The sequence below is a fragment of the Salmo trutta genome, chromosome 23 (genome assembly GCF_901001165.1).
Source record: "Salmo trutta chromosome 23, fSalTru1.1, whole genome shotgun sequence".
Classification (NCBI taxonomy): Eukaryota; Metazoa; Chordata; class Actinopteri; order Salmoniformes; family Salmonidae; genus Salmo; species Salmo trutta.
In genome coordinates this window covers 27983927-28004599 of record NC_042979.1, presented here as the reverse complement: position 1 = coordinate 28004599, position 20673 = coordinate 27983927, and the positions used below count along the sequence as shown (strand labels likewise).

At 44.9% G+C, this 20673-nt stretch overlaps 1 protein-coding gene across 1 annotated transcript; it reads right to left on the bottom strand.

The window, feature by feature from the left end:
* Window positions 1–99: 99 nt before the first annotated feature.
* LOC115159718 (3-hydroxy-3-methylglutaryl-coenzyme A reductase) lies at window positions 100–17930 on the bottom strand. Its single transcript, XM_029709723.1, has 19 exons — window positions 17825–17930; window positions 17059–17260; window positions 16776–16887; window positions 16553–16640; window positions 13974–14058; window positions 13438–13650; window positions 13133–13252; window positions 12844–13004; window positions 12226–12485; window positions 11869–12074; window positions 5236–5430; window positions 4938–5096; window positions 4676–4833; window positions 4313–4418; window positions 3930–4100; window positions 2118–2258; window positions 1855–2013; window positions 1627–1781; window positions 100–1450 (listed from the first exon to the last, which is right to left on the bottom strand). The coding sequence occupies exons 2-19, from the start codon at window positions 17221–17223 to the stop codon at window positions 1396–1398; spliced, it is 2709 nt and encodes a 902-aa protein (XP_029565583.1). The 5' UTR covers window positions 17224–17260; window positions 17825–17930; the 3' UTR covers window positions 100–1395.
* Between the last annotated feature and the right edge of the window lie 2743 nt (window positions 17931–20673).

Genomic DNA, 20673 nt, shown 5'->3' with positions numbered 1-20673 from the left:
AAATGCTACCATAAGGCCAAGCATCCCAACAAATCGATAGACCAGTAGTGAGCTGCTTTACAACAAATAGCAAACATAACCTTGTCCTTTTCCAATAAATAGTTAGTCTCTTAAAAGCAGTTTATTGAAGGCGACTTGTATGGCTTTGTTTCATCCGGTATTCCCACATACATCTAAACACTCGCTGAAGCAATGCAACTTTAGTCCCAAACCTCAACTCTAGTGGTTTAGACACCATTTAAAGGCAGACTAATAGCGCAATTGAAATTTAAAAGGCAATGTTTCAACACTGCATATGTCAGCTCAAATTTCAAGTTGTGCTATACCGCGGATTTTCAGTGCTACGGATTGAATCAAGCCCAGAGACCGTCAAACCATTTCTTACACATTCCCAATAAAAAGGTACCTCAAAACACTGCAGTGTAAGGCATATACTCAGACCAAGAACACTCAATCATTAAATCATACTGTACACTCACATTATAGCTAGCACCTTGGTTTGACATTTATCCAACAACATTATTGATAAAACAAATTCATACATTAAAATCAGGAGGTATGGCAGGTTTAATTTGAAACTAAACTATCTACGGCAATACTAGGCTTGCCTCAAACAACTATTTGTCAACTTAGTGCAAAACATCTTGCCCTTAGCAATGTTTTAACCAAAGATTTAGTCAGGAGATTTGGGTTGCATTCTGCCCAATCCTGCATTGATTACAGTATCATATTGCCCTGGCACTTCTCCAGATACTGTAAGAAGCTGATCACCTGCACATACACTGAATGTGTGCCTCTAGAATGTACCCATAAATACAAATATTGCTTCAGGGCATTTGATCACAACAAACCTGTTGTCCATGATATAGGGGGTTGTGTGGCTGTGGGCACACAGCCATTAAAGGCCAAATGCTTCTGCAAATTAAATTCTAATTTCAATTTGGTCAGTCTGTCCACATGATTCCGGTGGCCATTTTAAAGGCAATGGCACATTTGTGAATTTGCAAAAATCAAAAATAATAAAATACAAAATCTTTTTTCCCCCATTCAGACAATCCCACTGCACACACAGTGAATAAACAGAGTCCTTTGAGTTCCATTCTGCACAGTGTATTAACCAGTCAGATATCTCTGAGGTTAGCAGCAGACAGAAGTACTTCTCCCCCAGAGTGTCCAGCCCAAACCACTCCTTTCCAAAACTGTTCCATTAGCAGTTTTATTTCTGTTGAAATAAATAAACAGCAGCCATCTTCTGGGTAGGAGGATGTATTGTTGCAGGCTGGATGCTCTGAGATGAAAGGAGCATGCTCACACTGGGCTAATCCTCAGCTCCCAGAATTCACTGCAGGTCCTCTATCACTAGAAGGCTCATTGTGATTGGTTGTAATGTATCTGTCACGCAGCCTCCTCTAAGTGGGACTGAGCTATTTGTGGCACATTGGCTTGAGATCTGAGAGGGGAAAAAAAACATTGAAAGTAAAGCAGTCACCAATCTTTTTCAGGAATAGTGTGAACAGAGTAGCATTCTCCCTTTTAGAAGAGGTCTCTGGAGTGTAGTTGTGAGCCATGAGGGTTAAATGTAGTATACCTACTGTGAGTCTGGGGGTTATGGGTAGTGTAGGTTACCTGTTGTGGGTCATGTGACTCTGTACGAGGTGTCCGGCGGCGAGAGCGGACATCAGAGACAGTTCTCCTGCCAGGACGGTGGCACAGACCACACTGGCCAACTGACGGGCATTATCCCCTGGACCAGTTAGACTGGCACCCTGCACACCCAGCATCTACAATGGACACGCATACGGGTTAAAACATATCCTTATTGGAGGGGTTAACACACAGATACACACAGAGTACCTGTAGACAGGATTGTTGTGGTGCCAGGTTGGTTCCCCCTCCTACAGTGCCCAGTTCTATAGAGGGCATGGTACAGCTGATATACAGGTCCTCTCCTTCAGGACCTGCTTGCTCCATCAGAGTTATACAGTTACTACTGCCCACTGTCTGGGCTGGGTCCTGGAGAGAGAGAGGGAAGGGGGGGAGATTATATAGGAAAAATATATTTTTATTGGTTTAGGTAAGACAGAATCTCAGAAGATCAGACTTTTCTTTTTAAGTACCTGTCCACAGGCAATGTAGATGGCAGCTACGATGTTAGCAGCGTGAGCATTGAAGCCTCCTATACTACCAGCCATGGCTGAGCCCACTAGATTCTTATTGATGTTCAACTCTACTAGGGCAGTAGTACTGGTCTTTAGGACCTGGAGAGACAGAGAGCATCATCTCAAAACAAAGGAAGGGGGAAATCACTGTAGTGTCTAAAATATTTGCTTCCACCAGTTCAGTTCTTCCAAGTCAGTGTGTCTCAGTGTGTATGTACCCTGTGTCTCAACGTACAGACATGCTCAAATTTGTTGATACCCTTACAGCTCATTGAAATAATGCTTCATTCCTCCTGAAAAGCGATGAAATTAAAAGCTATTTTATCATGTATACTTGCATGCCGTTGGTATGTCATAGAATAAAGAAAAGAAGCTGTGAAAAGAGATTAATTATTGCTTATTCTACAGAGATATTCTAAAATGCCCCGGACACATTTGTTGGTACCCCTTAGAAAAGATAACAAATAATTAGATTATAGTGATATTTGAAACTAATTAGTTTCTTTAATTAGTATCACACGTCTCCAATCTCGTAATCAGTGATTCAGCCTATTTAAATGGAGAAAAGTAGTCACTGTGCTGTTTGGTATCATTGTGTGCACCACACTGAACATGGACCAGAGAAAGCAAAGCAGAGATTTGTCTGAGGAGATCAGAAAGAAAATAATAGACAAACATGGTAAAGGCTACAAGACCATCTCTAAGCAGCTTGATATTCCTGTGACAACAGTTGCAAATATTATTAAGAAGTTTAAGGTCCATGGAACTGTAGCCAACCTCCCTGGGCGCGGCCGCAAAGAAGGATATTGCGAATGGTAGACAAAGAACCAAGGATAACTGCCAAAGAGATACAAGCTGAACTCCAAGGTGAAGGTACGTCTGTTTCTGATCGCACCATCCGTCGCTTTTTGAGTGAAAGTGGGCTCCATGGAAGAAGACCCAGGAGGACCACTTCTGGGAGAAGGTCCTTTGGACAGATAAGTCAAAACTGGAGCTTTTTGGCAAGTCACATCAGCTCTGTTCACAGATGAAAAAAGTACACCATACCTACAGTGAAACATGGAGGAAGCTCAGTTATGTTCTGGGGCTGCTTTGCTGCGCCTGGCACAGGGTGCCTTGAATCTGTGCAGGACACAATGAAGTCTCAAGACTATCAAGGCATTCTGGAGCGAAACGTACTGCCCAGTGTCAGAAAGCTCTGTCTCAGTCGCAGGTCATGGGTCCTCCAACAGGAAAATGACCCAAAGCACACAGCTAAAAGCACCCAAGAATGGATAAGAACCAAACATTGGACTATTCTGAAGTGATCTTCTATGAGTCCTGATCTGAATCCTATCGAACATCTATGGAAAGAGCTGAAACTTGCAGTCTGGAGAAGGCACCCATCAAACCTGCAGCTGGAGCAGTTTGCTCAGGAAGAGTGGGCCAAACTACCAGTTAACAGGTGCAGAAGTATCATTGAGAGCTACAGAAAATGTTTGATTGCAGTGATTGCCTCTAAAGGTTGTGCAACAAAATATTAGGTTACGGGTCCAGCTCATTTTTGTCCATGTTATTTTATTATTTACAATATTATGTTGAATAAAAAAAATCTCAAGCAAAGTCTGATTTTTATTAAATATGGAATAAACAATGGTGGATGCCAATTACTTTTCAAGTTATTTGAAAGAATTGTGCATTCATTTTTTGTGGAGGGGTACCAACAAATTTGAGCGTGTGTGACTCCGTGTGTGTGGTTGTGAGTGTGTGATTGTTGTAGCTGTAACATACCTCTCGGACCACCCTGGCGGGGACGGTGACCTCACACACAGCAGACTTTCCCCGGCCCAGGATCCAGTTCATGGCTGAAGGTTTCTTATCAGTGCAGTAGTTTCCGCTCACCGCTAGAACCTGGAGCTCAGGGAACTGCTGCTGGAGTCTGCTCACTGCCTGCTCTGTACCCTACAGACACACACAGAGACAGTTCATATGTGGTATTAGACACCAGAAACAGCATTCTTGTTAGTCCATTCCATCACCAGTAAGCAATTCCTCTGAAGAATGTAGCCTCTCTAAAATGGACACCTTTACTGCTCCACTGCATTACCTTTTAGAATGGTAACACACACACACACACACACACACACACACACACACACAGAGCATAGTCTGACCTTAGAGAGCATGTTCATGCCCATGGCGTCTCCAGTGTGGGACTGGAAGCGGATGTAGAGGTTCCTCCCTGCTAGACCTACCAATAGCTTGTCCAGACGGGCAAACCTAACAGACAGAGGCAAATATGCAACTACTGTACAACAGAACAATACTATGTGACGGCCAATTTAAACTACATCATTGAGATCAGAGTAGCTAGAAGTTGCCCCCAGTCACTGACCTAGGGCCAGTTATTTTCTATAAACCACCTTAGGTTAGGTTACAGGTATGATTGGATAATCTGATAATTATAACATGACCCAACCTATATATTGATCTGTGTGACCGTGAGGTGACTGTGACCTTTAACCCTTGACCCTGACCTGCTGGTGTGGTCGAAGGCATCCTTGATGGTTCTGAAGCCCTCTGTGGTCTCCAGCCAGGCCTTGACCTCTACAGCCCGGCACGCTGAGGGCAGCCGTACAACAGGACCCCGCGTCATACCGTCAGCTAGCACCCTGCTGCTGCAACCGCCACTCAACTGGAGAGAGAAAGGAAGGTTAGAGGAGACACAGAGTTAGCCCACGCTAGACATATACTCTACACAGAGAGTTAAACTACAATAGACGTATACTTTACACTCACAGCGACGGCCCGGCATCCTCTGTTTGTGCTGGCCACAAGGCAGCCTTCTGTCGTTGCCATGGGAACATGGAACTGCTTCCCATCCAATAGGAGAGGGCCAGCAACGCCCACTGGCACGGGCATGTAGCCAATGACGTTCTCACAGCAGGTGCCCATCACCTGATAAGAGAGGAAGACATGGGATGGGTGAGGGCAGTACCACAATAGACCTTACTGGGTTGATTTCAGACCAAGATTACTTCAACTGTCTTTCAGTAAACGGGAGTAGCAGCAGTTGTAGTCCCTATGAGTAGGCTACCTTAGTGTAGTCATAGTCCTTGTAAGGAAGACAAGCCAAGGCAGAGGGTGATGGTAGTTTGGATGATAGCATCTCTCTCCGGATGACCACGCCCCTCTCTGGTGTTTCCATGACAGCCTCCAGCTTATAGGTCAGGATGTTCCGTGATGTCACCAGCTCCATCACCTCGGCATTGCTAAGAAAACGAGCGCCCAACTGGAAAGAGGCATATGCAGAGAGCCATAAATACATATCAATATTAACACATGCAGGGCCTTCAGAAAGTATTCAATTGAGAAAAGCTGAAATGTCTTGAGTCAGTAAGTTTTCAACCCCTTTGTTAAGGCAAGCCTAAGTTAGTTCAGGAGTAAAAATGTGCAAAAAAATCTAAATTAAATTGTATTGGTCATACACATGGTTAGCAGATGTTAATGCGAGTGTAGCGAAATGCTTGTGCTTCTAGTTCCGACAGTGCAGTAATATCTAACAATTTCCCAACAACTACCTAATACACACAAATCTAAAGGAGTGAATGAGAATATGTCCATATAAATATATGGATGGATGAGCGATGGCCGAGCAGCATAGGCAAGGTGCAATTTATTGTATAAAATAGAGTACATACACATATGATGAGTAATGTAAGATATGTAAACATTATTAAAGTGGCATTATTTATAGTGACATTGTTTAAAGTGACCAGTGATCCATTTATTAGTGTCCAGTGATTGAGTCTCAATGTAGGCAGCAGCCTCTCAGAGTTAGTGATTGCTGTTAAGCAGTCTGATGACCTTGAGATGAAAGCTGTGTTTTCAGTCTCTCGGTCCCAGCTTTGATGCACCTGTACTGGCCTCGCCTTCTAGATGGTAGCAGTGTGAACAGACAGTGGCTCGGGTGGTTGTTGTCCTTGATTATCTTTTTGGCCTTCCTGTGACATCGGGTGGTGTAGGTTTCCTGGAGGGCAGGTAGTTTGCCCCCGTTAATGGAGAGCCTTGCGGTTGAGGGCGGTGCAGTTGCCGTACCAGGCTGTGATACAGCCCGACAGGATGCTCTCGATTGTGCATCTGTAATAGTTTTTCAGGGTTTTGGGTGACAAGCCAAATTTTGAATAGGCACCTTTGCACCTTCTTCACCACACTGTCTGTGTGGGTGGACCATTTCAGTTTGTCTGTGATGTGTACACCGAGGAATTTAAGAAACCTTTCCACCTTCTCCACTGCTGTCCCTGCGATGTGGATAGGGGGGTGCTCCCTCTGCTGTTTCCTGAAGTCCACGATCATCTCCTTTGTTTTGTTGACGTTGAGTGAGAGGTTGTTTTTCCTGAATCACACTCCGAGTGCCCTCTCGTCGTTGTTGGTAATCAAGCCCACTACTGTGGTGTCGTCTGCAAACTTTGATTGAGTTGGAGGCGTACATGGCCACGCAGTCATGGGTGAACAGGGAGTACAGGAGGGGTTGAGCATGCACTCTTGTGGGGCCCCAGTGTTGAGGGTCAGCGAAGTGGAGATGTTGTTTCCTACCTTCACCTGGGGGCGGCCCGTCAGAAAGTCCAGTACCCAATTGCACAGGGCGGGGTTGAGACCCAGGGCCTCAAGCTTAATGATGAGCTTGGAGGGTACTATGGTGTTGAATGCTGAGCTGTAGTCAATAAACAGCATTCTTACATAGGTATACCTCTTGTCCAGATGGGATAGGGCAGTGTGCAGTGTGATGGCGATTGCATCGTGGACCTGCTGGGGCGGTATGCAAACTGAAGTGGGTCTAGGGTGGCCGGTAAGGTGGAGGTGACATGATCCTTCCCTAGTCTCTCAAAGCCCTTCATGATGACAGAAGTGAGTGCTACGGGGCGGTAGTCATTTAGTTCAGTTATCTTTCTTGTGTACAGGATGGTGGCCATCTTGAAGCATGTGGGGACAGCAGACTGGGATAGGGAGCGATTGAATATGTCCGTAAACACATCAGCCAGCTGGTCTGCGCATACTCCGAGGACGCGGCTAGGGATGCTGTCTGGGTTTGCAGCCTTGCTGCTGACGGCCACGGAGAAGGAGAGGCGCAGTCCTTGTTAGTAGGCTGCGACGGTGGCACTGTATTATCCTCAAAGAGGGCAAAGAATGTGTTTAGTTTGTCTGGAAGCGTGACGTCGGTGTCCGTGACGTAGCTGGTTTTCTTTTTGTAGTCCGTAATTTCCTGTAGACCCTGCCACATACGTCTCGTGTCTGAGCCGTTGAATTGCGACTCCACTTTGTCCCTGTACCGGCATTTCGCTTGTTTGATTGCCTTTTGGAGGGAATAACTAACTGTTTATATTCAGCCATATTCCCAGACCTCTTTCCATGGTTAAATGCGGTGGTTCGCACTTTCAGTTTTGCACAAATGCCGCCATCAATCCACGGTTTCTGGTTAGGGTAGGTTTTAATAGTCACAGTGGGTACAACATCTCCAATGTACTTCTTTATAAACTCACTGAGTCAGCGCATAGATCGATGTTGTTATCTGAGGCTGATCGGAACATATCTCAGTCCGCTTAATCAAAACAATCTTGAAGAGTGGATTCCGATTGGTCAGACCAGCGTTGAATAGTTCTAGTCACTGGTACATCCTGTTTGAGTTTCTGCCTATAAGACGGTGGGAGCAAGATGGCATCGTGGTCGGATTTGCCGAAGGGAGGGCGGTGGAGGGCTTTGTATGCATGGCCGAAGTTAGAGTAGCAGTGATCGAGTGTATTACACCCACGCAATCAATATGCTGATAGAATTTAAGGATGTCCCTCTCAGAGCACTAAAAAAAGGAAGAAGTCCTTTATCTTGGCACCAGAGCTCAAATAATTGCCACCAATACGCATACAGCCTCTCATGGAGGGCACCCTTGCAGACTGAATGGCAGCAATAATATCAGGGGCCAGGCCCATAGGAACCAAATCTCTGGCCTTGCTTGCCAAACCTGCCCAAGGACCTGGGGCAACAGGACCCTGCGCAACAGGAGTTGCCACGGGTCCCCGCCTGAAAGGCAAATGATCTCCGTGAACCAAGGCTGCCTGGGCCAACGGGGAGCCACAAGAATCAATGATAATCCCTCCCTACGCACCCTCTCCAATGTGGGCGGAATCAGAACCACTGGCGAAAACGCGTACAGGAGGGTTCCGAGGCCATTGGTGCGCCAACAGGGGGCACTCGGGTCCCACATCAAGAAAAATAGACCACTGTGCATTTTCTTGCGATGCGTAATGATCTACATCAGCCCTGCCAAAAATGGCCCATACCTGGAAAACCACCCAGGGGTGTAGCCTCCCTGAGAGACAGGGTCCCACCTGGATAAAATATCTGTACCAGAATTGAGGCAACCGGGGACATGCATCACCCAAAATGAGAGCATGTTCGCACTGCTCACCTGCAAAAGGGAGTGAGCAAAGGTCAGGAGGGAGAGAGACAGTCTCTCCCCCTCTGTTGATGCACGCCAACACTGACATATTGTTGGTTCTGACCACCACAAGCCAGCCCAACAAAAGCAGGGAGAAGCACCAGGTACATCGTTAGGCACTCCGGGTAAATGATATGCAGTGGGCTCTGCACCAGTGTCGATACCCCCCCGAATCAAGTTGCCTTCATTCAGCGCACACCGATGAGTCTTTCCCGATCACCTTGCGGGATACAACTCAGCCCATGGGAGCCCACTGACAATAGAAAAGGGTCCCACCACTGGGTCACGGCCCATAGGCCTGACACGGACACTCAAAGCCACCGGCTTAGGCTGCGAGATACGTCCAGGTGAGTGGCTAGCACTCAGCACTGATAGGGTCTCGTCAACAATAGCCCAACGGTAATGACTTCCATCACAGAAGCCATCATCCCAATAGGCGTAGGAACTCACGTGTGACCTAGCCAAAATTTGGCTAAGCAGAACCAGAACCCAGACACCCTCCATGGGGATAGAAAAGCTTGAGTGAGTCTAGCTTGAGACCCAGAAACAGAATGTGCTGAGATGGAGTCAGATACACATTTTTCTGGTTTCTTATTAAGCTAGAAACTGAATACGGGAGAGCAGCAAGGATTTTTAAAATACCGCTTGCCCCCTCAACTCCGCTGCCACCAGCCAATCGGCTGTAATAGCTGGCGGATCGTGAGCATTCTGAGTTTGTAGACTGAGGTGCTTGCTGAGGTCACGTAGGTCTAGAATGGAACGCAAAGTCACGTCCCTTTTCAGAACCAGGAAATACCAGTGGTACCAGCCTTCCTGGAGCTTCAACAGAGGAACCATTCGGATTGCCTGCTTCTGGAGACCGGAGGATATTTTCTCCCTCAAAACAGGAGCTGAGGCCTCGGGAACAGTCGACGTGTTGACGTTACAGAAGCGTGGTGGGGGACGCACAACAAATTGTAGCCTGTACCCTGACGTCACTGTTCAATGATCCAGGGTGACACTGCGCATGCACGTCATAGGTTGGCGCAGACAGTGAGCCTCCAGTGACCTTCCATCTGAAGGGGTGGGACGCCCCCTTGTGGACTGGGAGAGATCGGTTCTTCATACATTTCCACCACTCTTGACAACAGTGTGTGCGAATGTGGAGAAGGGACACTTTTCATCAAACTCACATGCGGGAGACAACACTTTTGACATCTGTGAACACTGTGGAACTTTGGAGTTGAAAAAAAGGTTTACCTAAAGCCCGACCCACAATGGGTCCCATGGCTCCAGCGATAAGCGATGTAGCCCGATTGACAGTACTGTCGTCACAACGAGCCTGGCTGGCACCCAGCACTGGAACAACTGGCTGGCACCCAGCACTGGACCGCACGTATTAAAAATAGACCCAGGGGAAAAAACATTATCATGGAGGTTACTGGGGACAGGTACTGGCTCTCCAGCTTTTGAGCACCTTGTAGACTAGCTGGGAATAGGGAAGACGGCTCTGAAAAACGGACCCCTTCTGTGGTAACAGACACATTCGTGTCAGGTAACATTCGTAATCTAATCTTATTCCCAGGAATGAAAAGCGCTGAGCTGGAGAAAGGCAGCTCATTTCTGTGTGTGGGATAATAGCATGGTCGTGTCCAACCCTGCTTGTTCCCTCAACTCCGCTACCAACCATCAATCGCCTACAGGTCCCATAGCCTTTATCACTAGAGACCTCATTAGGGACTAGTGAGATACAGTCAGGAATCAGCAATGAATCCCTGTAATGAGCCACCTATGGGGGAGGGGTGACCCGTTGTGGACAGAGAGTGAATCGCCCAACTTATTACTCCCACTGAGGAGATTGATATAACCCTAGAACCCTGTGAATACCATGGAACACGTGGTACCAGAGGGGCATTAAACATGGACGAGCTTCCAACACACATTGTGCTTCGGTATAACCTGCATGAAGCCAGGCCCCCCTTATGGGCACAGAGGGCTCCGGCAATGGCTGACGTAATACCCCATTTGCCGTAACAAAACGTAGGGGCACTGTCGTCACAGACAATTTGGTGGAGTGGTGCAGCTGCTCAGAGGCTACTTCCTCATAGGAGTAGCATGCAAGCCCCCGCTCTCACTACTCCCTCCAACTCCAGGAATTGAGAATAGGAATGGGGTTGCCAAAGCGCTGGGGGGACACTAGTAAGCGTCATTCACCGGAAGTTATGCATGCTAGACGACGTTAGCCAAGAGGCTCTTTAGTCTAAGCTAGCATCTTTGACTGCAGCACGGTCCGTTCAGAATAACCAAGCGACCGGGACCTAAATCCTTCTGGGAAGAGAGGCAAGCGGTGCTTAACCAAGGCAGACACAGGCAGCAGGGGTATACCCACATCATTTATACCCACATAATTTGTTCACCCACTCGTTGAATAGCCTCACGTAACCAGCGACACAGTGCACAGGAGCCAGGAGACATTCCACCTGACCAACGACCCGAAACGTCGCTGCAACTCAGACGAGGTACAGGCACCCGGGAGAAGAAGTCACTATCAACAACACCAAGACCCCTAAAGAATCCTACACAATTGACAAGAGAACCTCCACCGCGGACTAGGAGTGGAACAGTGCCAGCCGTCCCCTAGTCTCGTACACAAAAAAAGCAAGGGCATGCACCGAGCCGAGACATAAAAGACAACCATTACAGACATTGGGGCATGGTCGCAAACCGGCTTATTAGCCTTTGTCGTTTCTGTCATGTTAGCGATCTTACTTATTGCTATAGCCAGGCAAATTGAAGAATAACTAATTGTTTGTGATTAGGAAACTTATGAGAACCATATAAACTTCAGCACACAACGTCCAGGGGGTGAGCAAGCTCTACCAATTATGGACAGTTTGCGCAATGCAAAACAGTCTCGTGTTCCAATTGTTTTAATAGCGTGAAAAGCGGAATATTTGAAGGAATGATTCCGAGCCTCACGTTTATCACCTGTGGAAGGAGAGGCTTCCAGCGAGGTGCAGATTTTATTGGCCTTGTCAGGCGTGATTGTAGAACCTTCAACCAAAGTCACGATAGTGCAACTCCCCATAGTATGTTGTACCGAAGTTGACTGACTGAAAAGGAACCGTGTTTAAGTATTGTGAGCAAAGAATGGTAATATTTCTAAGTGTTGAGTGGTTGTTCTGTGTTTTAATACAGTTGTGTTTAACATAGTATGGTGCTGGATCCTGAGCGCAGTTGTGTAAAGGGGAAGCTCACCTCAGGGTTTCTGAGGATGGACAGACACTGGTCCAGGGAGCGGGGCTGGGAGGGGGGGTTGGGGAGAGACGTAGTTGTGTCTGGAGTTGGGGTAAAGAAAGAAGGTGGGGTGGGGGCACTGTCCCCTAAACTCTGAGGAAGAGGTCCATTCAGAGAGAAGGGACCGTTCTGCACCATTGAGGCCACCAGGGGTTGAATCACCTCAACTACAGAAAGAAAGAGAGTGAATGAGAGAGAAAGAGAGTGAGTGAGTGAGGAAGAAAGTGGAGGGAAGAGAGACATAACAATGAGACCAACAGACTTATAAACAGAGGAGTCTCAAAACAAATCAAGCACAATAACCTTGGCTCAGCTTACCTCTTTCCTCTTTGGCCGCCATGTTAGAATCAGTTTTAGCCAAAGGGTTTGGGGTGCTGTTGGTTGTCGGGGATATTTTAACAGGTGCAGGATCCCTCCTGCAGCAGTCCTCAGCCCCCTTATGGCTCAGTGCAGGGGCGGAGATAGAGGTGGAGATGGGGCTTTTTAGGGACAACTCTGTCTCAGCCGGCTCAAAGAAGACGTACTTCACAGCCAGCAGCAGAGCCAGACCCAGGGTTATCACCTGCTCCAGCTCCATACTAACGAGAGAAGAGAGAGCTGAAAAACTTTACAAGATTTTGCTTTCACCGATTCAGTTTCTTTTTTATTTATTTATTTAACTAGGCAAATCAGTTAAGAACAAATTCTTATTTTCAATGACGGCCTAGAAACAGTGGGTTAACTGCCTTGTTCAGGAGCACAACGACAGATTTTTAACTTGTCAGCTCAGGGATTGGATCTGGCAACCTTTCGGTTACTGGCCCAACGCTCTAACCACTAGGCTACCTGCCGCCCCAGTTGAGGCCGAGTCACCAAGAACAGAAGGGCAGAGGGAGAATGTTCTAGAAATAGTCCAGTCCACCACCCAGAGGCAGGAGTGGTGATATAATGACTTACCTGGTGAGCGGTATTGGCCAGAGAGTGAAGTCTTGGTCCATCCTCTGGACTGTAGGCCCATCGAGAGCTAGACTACTGCTGGCGCCCTCCACTGTCCGGTTCTGACCTGGCTGCTCTGACACCAGACGACTGTGGGCATGGACCAGAACCAGACCTAGAGACTACAGGAAGAGAAGAGTCCACATTCATTATGCTGTTCTTTCTCCAATGTGACCATGTGATCTTGACTGTCTGGGTTACGGTTGTTAACTAAGGGTTCGTGGTAGTGCTAAGGTTGGTCAATTTTTACCATGATTATTTTAACCCTCTGTGTAACAGGGTTTGGTTTGTTGTCCTCCTCTTCAGCCATAACACGGGCAAAGTGACTCAGCTGCCAGACGGGACGGCCCTCGCGGCTCTCCCTGGACAGCTACACGCACACACACAGGGAGAAAGAGGTGAGGAGATGTTACACACACACACACACACACGTCTGAAAAGCCTCCCTTCACATGCCGACTCTTATCTTAAAGACCAGAGAGAACAGAAGCTCAAGCGCAGACACACACAATTTCAGACACACCTCAGAATCTTTATTCCTGTGCCCATCCTTACCTCGAGGACCAGGGAGACGCAGGCAGGGAAGAAGGTCATGAAGACAAAGTAGTTGGCCAGGACAGACATGCAGCCGAAACAACACATCATCTCCAGCTGACGCACACCTGACATGGTGCCCACTCCAATGACCAGACACTCCACCAAGGCATCCAGGGTGAAGGTAGGTCCCAGGATAGCCATGCCCTGAGAGATGTTTTCTCTCACCTCTTCCTATATAGAAAAACACACATCTAGGTTAGGATTTCCCTTTACATAAACCACTAAATCCCATTGATTTAAAGAATCTCTGTTCCGCTGGTCAAGAGTGCAGCTCCGGTATAAAAGTTAGTTCAGAAGTCTCACATCAGCAAAGCTACGATAATAGTGAGTTACTCCAAAAATGCCAGTAGCCAGCCACTGTTTCTTGAGACAACAGTTGAGTCCCAATATTCTTTCTTGGCTTCCCAGAGATGTGTGGGCAGTCTGGGCACCATAGATATACATATATTAGTGTGTTATGCATTCTGTGGAAGGCACTGAGAGAGGTTGCTTACCTGTGAGTTGGAGCTAAGGGCAAACTTGGCCAGGGTACAGGCCTTGGACAGGTCAATGAGGAGCAGGAAGAATGGCAGAGCTTCACTGAGGAGAGAAAACACAGTTACGTTTCATAAAGAGGTTCTGGATAACATGTAAGACAAGTGTAAGGACTGGGATAGGGATTTGACATTTGACTGTTTGAGTACTCACTTTTTTTTTTTTTTTTCTCCAGAGTTCTCAAAAAATACAAATAAAATCGGGTATTTTTAGAACAATGCCCGCACTATGAAAAAAATGTGTGCACATGTATCTATACTGAACAAAAATGAAAACTCAACAATTTCATTGATTTTACTGAGTTAGTTCATATGAGGAAATCAGTCAATTTAATTCAATTAATTAGGCCCTAATCTATGGATTACACATGACTGGGAATAAAGATATGCATCAGTTGGTCACATACCTTTAAAAAATAAAAAGGGCCTCAAAATGGGCATCAGGATCTCGTCATGTTATTTTTGGCGTTCAAACTGAGATCGATAAAATGCAATTGTGTTAGTTATCCGTAGCTTATGCCTACCCATACCATAACCCCACCAAATTCGCTAAAATTATGTTGGAGGCAGTTTATGGTAGAGACATTAATATTAAATTCGCTGGCAACAGCTCTGCTGGACATTCCTGCAGTCAGCATGTCAATTGCATGCTTTATCAAAACTTGAGACGTCTGTGGCATTGTGCTTTGTGTTACAAAACTGCACCTTTTAGAGTGGACTTTTATTGCCCCCGTGTGTAATGATCATGCCATTTTAATCAGCTTCTTGATATTCCACACCTGTCAGGTGGAAGTATTATCTTGGCAAAGGAGAAATGCTCACTAACAGGGACGTAAACAAATCTGTGAACAACATTTGAGAGAAATACACCTTCCTGGGATCTTTTATTTCAGCTCATGAAGCACGGAGCCAACACTTTACATGTTGCATTGATATTTTTGTTTGATGTATATGCCAACAGTGCGCAATAGTGGCTAATTTACAATAACTAATACAAATAAATCCAAATTTCCCCAAAATATCAATAAAAACAAGTTCAAGATCAAATTACCGAAACCTTAAAATAAACTGGTTATATTATATATTGTAAAACAATCTCCAAAAAGGTAGTAACCTCAGCAGTGGAGCTTGCTTATAGAAGCTTATGGAATAGCCTTGTTTTGTTAATTTAGCAGACAAGACACACTCATTTCCTGAGTGCTTACCAGTCATGACACACATATTTTATAGTAGGGATGCACGATAAAAAAATAATAATAATATATATATATTTTTTTAAAGATCGGTGAACATATCGGAATCGGCCGATATTAGCTAAAAATGGCAACATAGGTATCGGCCAATGTCTAGTTTAACGCCGATGTACAAAACCGATGTCAAAGTTGACGTGTATACCTGTATAACGTAGGTACATGCCGTAATGATGCCACGTAAAGTGTTGTGCGACACAGCATTCATAACCTAGCCCACAAAGTCTGCTGTGTGGATCAAGCAGTCATTTGAAAGAGTAGGACATTTTCAGCGAGATAACTCAAAAGGCGAAATCCATTAAAGCCAATATAATGAAATGAATTGCCCTTGACAATCAACTGTTCTCTGTTGTGGGTGATGTTGTCTTTCGCCGACTGGTCGAGCACCAGTACACACTACCATGTGAGCTATTTTTCAGATGTTGCCCTACGGGAGTTACACAGTAATAGCGTCACTGCTATCACTTCAAGATATACATACTATGGAACGCCGTTTGGGTCTTTACGTGTCAAAAAAGATACAGTAGCACTGTCAAAGCTGTACAAAGAATTCTGCAAACAACCAAACACCGGCCACGAATGATGTGGTTACAATACCGCGTTGGTAATAAAGTATAATTTGTTCAAACGCAACTTCTGGGATACCTAGCTAGCACCAATACAACCAGCCTGAAAACAACGACCAGTAGAAACTGTATTCATTTTCATTATTCTTAGCAATGATTTAGGAATCCGTGTAAGTATTAGCTAGGTTGCCACTTGTTCGCCTATTGAAATTGAACTTCAGTTCATGAAAATAAATGGCTAGCCAGCTAATTAACCCTGTTGCCCAAAGCTAAAGTTATAAGCATCCAGCTAACTTAATCTGGCTAGTGAGGCTCGGCCGGACTTGGTTGTGTGGTGAAGCTAGCCACAATAACGATTAGGCACAATAGAGAAATTTGTGGTTTGCCTTCAAAAAAAAAAAGCGTAATTGACAGTGATGCAAATGAATACAAATAGTGGAATTATGCCATACATTTATTTTGAAGGCTAACCTCAAAGTCACTGTACTAGAATGCTTAAAAGGCCACTAACATTTTTAGTATCGGATATTGTTTTTTTTGCCGAGGAAAATATCGGATATCGGTCAAAAATGTATCATATCGGTGCATCGCTATTTTATAGTAAAAAATATTATGTAATATAACAAAATAAAATAGGACAGAATATTGTGAAGTGTTGCGCATCTCACATCTGGAAAAGTTATTCTCAAAGACAGTTAAGCGAGTCAAGTAAGAGGATGCTTACTTTAGGCCTGTCAACTCTTTCCCCAGGAAGTGAATGACCACGGTGCTGAAGACAAAGCTGGAGAATACTGTGAAGAGACCCGCTATACCTAGAGGCAACACAGAACAGACCATAACATATTAACAATCATAACATACATCATCATGTGAGTGTTAGTTACATGTGTATGTACACAAGACAATAGATGTTTGTATTGTTACAGTTCTTGTGAAATGAGACTTACCAAGGATGTACTTGGAGCCCAGCTGGCGAAGGTTCTGGAACTGAAAGTAGATGTACACGATGGCCATGCAGCGTGTCACCGTTAGAATGATTACATCACTGTTTAGGATTCTCTGTAGAAGGAGAAAGCATTCTATTTAATATTCTTTCCAAACATGACTGATGTCTTTGCTGTGGTGGTGTCACAGCAGCTTTTAGACGCAACACTAATCTTGGTAGACTAGAATAAAACATAATAATTGTCCTAGATGGTCCACGTTCTATTGTGTGCCAGGCCAGCTCACCTCCTGTAGTTTGGGACAGCCATTGCTCCAGCTGCAGATCTGGTCGCTAGTGGCCAGGTTGTTCATGGACATGAGACAGACGGTCAGGGCAATGGTGCCCACAATCACCTCCCAGGGGTGAGACGCCACCATCAGGCCATGCAGCCTGAACACCCCATTCAACATGGTGGATACACACCGGGTTAACACCTGGCTGGGGTCACTGGGGAAGCACGGCGAAAAAGTAACATGGTCACTCTTTCACTCACACACACACACAACGTTCTTGGTCACTGAGTGACTTACCTTAAAAAAACGAACCCCCTAACCCTGTTAATTAACATGTTTCAAAACAAGACTGAAAGAAAGCACACACCCACCCCTTGGCTAACCTTAGCTTTATGAGTTATGAGAGTAACAACATAGCTAGCTAGCAAAGGAGCTAACGTTAGTTACAGTAACTAGTAAACAATACAAACAGCAAACGTATAGCTAACCAGCTGTGACCACCATTACGTAGCTGTCAGTTGTAGTTGACATATCTCACTACATCGTTCATTAACTTGCGTATCTGACAGCATGGTAAGTTAACTAGTAGTAGTTAGCAGCAGTATCGTTAGCTTGCTAACTTACTAGCTGTCACTCCCAGCCCAAGTCCAGTGTGACTGTGAATGTCTCGAATCACTCGAGATCAAGGTCATTTTATGCCACGCTATTATAAGATCAACCACTCACAACATTAATTTTAACTGAATCGCTTACATGTAAGAGCAACAAAAAAAAGTACCTTCATTTAAGAGTCGTGTATGTCCAACTGACCCATCCACAGGCACACGGCTAGTGGTCTGATGTAATCCGCTCACAAAAAATGGCGAAAGAGGAAATCGTCTGGTTACTGCGTCAAATGGTGGGCGTGGTTAAAACGTCGGGCCTTAGCTCAGAGTAGTGCCGCCTTCACATGTTGTCGGAACAAGGAAATGTCCGACTTGCTGAATCCATGAACGCGGCACGTATATAACCACAAACTGTTAGCAAGTCGGAAATGTCCTAGTTCCGACTAGCACATGAATGCAGCATAGGTCTGAAGACTCATGTAAATAAGGTATTTATGTTTTTTATTAAAACGTTTTATAAACCTGTTTTCGGTTTGTCATTATGGGGTATTGTGTGTAGATCGATGAGGGAAAATTAATTTAATACATTTTACAATAAGGCTGTAAGGTAACAAAATGTGGAAAAGGGAAGGGTAATACTTTCCAAATACACCGTATATATTAAATGTTTTGTACCTTTGAATCAACATTTCTCATGTTGAGCAGAGCATCCACCTAATGTTTTACAAACTCATATCATTGTGTGGTATTGATCATTTGCACGTTTTCTGACAAGCTGATTGTCAACGCCTGTGACACAGACAAAGGCCCTGAAGTGAGAAGTTTTGCAAACATTACTCCAGTCTGTCTTTATGTTACACCACTTGATCCGTGTTTGAGCTCTATTTGCTCTTATTATCAGATATAGGTCACCTGAAAATATTTTTTCAGTGTGCTTGATTTAAATTGTTAGCCGTTTTGGGACCATTGTTTCCATTATACAGCTCAAATTATTGTTATTAGTCAAAGAAATTGAAGTTATGTCCATCATGAAGTTATGTTCGTCTCTTGCAATGGGAATGGATCCCTTTGTTTCCTGGCTTGAGCACCACTGGCACTGGTCTGAGCCATGTAGGACTCCTGAGTGGCGCAGCGGTCTAAGGCACTGCATCTCAGTGCTGGAGGCGTCACTACAGACCCCGGTAAAATTCCAGGCTGTATCACAACCGGACAGTGGTGTAAAGTACTTGAGTAAAAATACTTCAAAGTACTACTTAAGTACTTTTTGGTGTATCTGTACTTTACTATTCATATTTTGACTACTTTTACTTCACTATATTCCCAAAGAAAATGACTTACTTTTTACCCCATACATTTTCCCTGACACCCAAAAGTACTAGTTACAATTTGAATGCTTAGCAGTACAGGAAAAAGGTCCAATTCACACACTTATCGAGAGAGTGTCCCTTGTCATCCCTACTGCTTCTGATCTGGTGGACTTATTAAACATAAATGCTTCCTTTGTGAATTATGTCTGAGTGTTGGAGCTGCCCCTAGCTGTCAAAAAAAGGAAATTGCCTTCTGGTTGCTAAATATAAGGAATTTGATGTATATAATTTACTTTTACTTTGTGGTCCTGTGTGGCTCAGTTGGTAGAGCATGGTGTTTGCAACACCAGGGTTGTGGGTTCAATTCCCACGGGGGACCAGTACGGAGAAAAAATGTATGAAATGTATGTATTCACTACTGTAAGTCGCTCTGGATAAGAGTGCCTACTAAAATGTAAATGTACTTTTTTCACCACTGTACTTGAGTACATCTAAAATCTGACACTGTTAGACTTTTACTCAAGTAGTATTTTACTGGGTTACTTTCACTTGAGTCATTTTATATTAAGGTATCTTTACTTTTACTCAAGTATGACAATTGAGTACTTTTTCCACCTCTGCAACCGGCCTGATTGGGAGTCCCATAGGGCAGCACACAATTGGCCCAGCATCGTTAGGGTTTGGCCGGGGTAGGCCGTCATTGTAATAAGAATTCAGAACTAACGTAGGCTAATGCGATTAGCATGAGGTTGTAAGTAACAAGAACATTTCCCAGGACAAAGACACATCTGATATTGGCAGAAAGCTTAAATTCTTGTTAGAAATATTATGCTAAAGCAAGTCAAGTGAAACATTGAACAATGTTGTGTGTTATTACATGCTGACCAGACCGGACACGTCGCGTGCGCGAGCGTCGCAAAATAAATTTAGAAATCCATGTTATTCAATTATTGCACCCACACTGCTCGAGTACCAAACGAGCAGGTCTGTGTTGCCAAGGGCTAAAATAGAACTCCTTTCTATTTCTGACGCTGATCGTGCTGCAAGTCCTGCCTCTCCCATCTCCTCATTGGTTTATAGAAGCAGGTACCCACGTGCCATCTCCTCATTGGTTATACCCACGTGGGCGATTGAAAGACGAAATGTTTTGGCAGTTGTCGTGGCAAAGATGAAAACGCTTGGAAGGAGGAGAGATGACTAGAAACTACTCGGTTGGCCGTTTTATGTGTGGATTAACTGTCGGAGTAGAATACATTATGCATTTCAGGTAAAATAACAACTCAATGTTTATATCCCAGGACAAATTAGCTAGCAACAGCAAGCTAGCAACTGCTGTAATACGGCACCGACGCAAATCGACCGCACCCCAATAATTACCCAATCATGTGATTTGAGCCTGACAACGATATCAAAGATTTTTCTAACCTAAAATAGTATATTTCAGTTAGGGGACGCCTCCTCTGAAGTGCGCGTGTGCACAAACTCAATTCAACCTTCCACGCCGTCTAAACATCGCAACTTTGGCAAAGTGTCAAGTCTAAAACTTATACGCTGTTCGTGACATTATAGTTTTGGGAGATAAGAGCGTCTGCTAAATGACTTAAATGTAAATGTAAAATAAAAATGTATTGGTCAGTTGTTTCATCGATGAGAAAATGTGCAGAATGTTGGCCCAGTTTCACCCTCTCACACTACACGCGACTGGACGTGTCAGG

Excerpts from the sequence above, each read along its gene's own strand:
- LOC115159718 (XM_029709723.1), bottom strand. The coding sequence starts at position 17,223 with ATGTTGAATGGGGTGTTCAGGCTGCATGGCCTGATGGTGGCGTCTCAC. Across the intron at positions 1,782-1,854 it reads CACAACAATCCTGTCTACAG|ATGCTGGGTGTGCAGGGTGC; the intron begins GTACTCTGTGTG and ends TGTCCATTGTAG. Across the intron at positions 1,451-1,626 it reads AGTCACATGACCCACAACAG|ATCTCAAGCCAATGTGCCAC; the intron begins GTAACCTACACT and ends TTCCCCTCTCAG.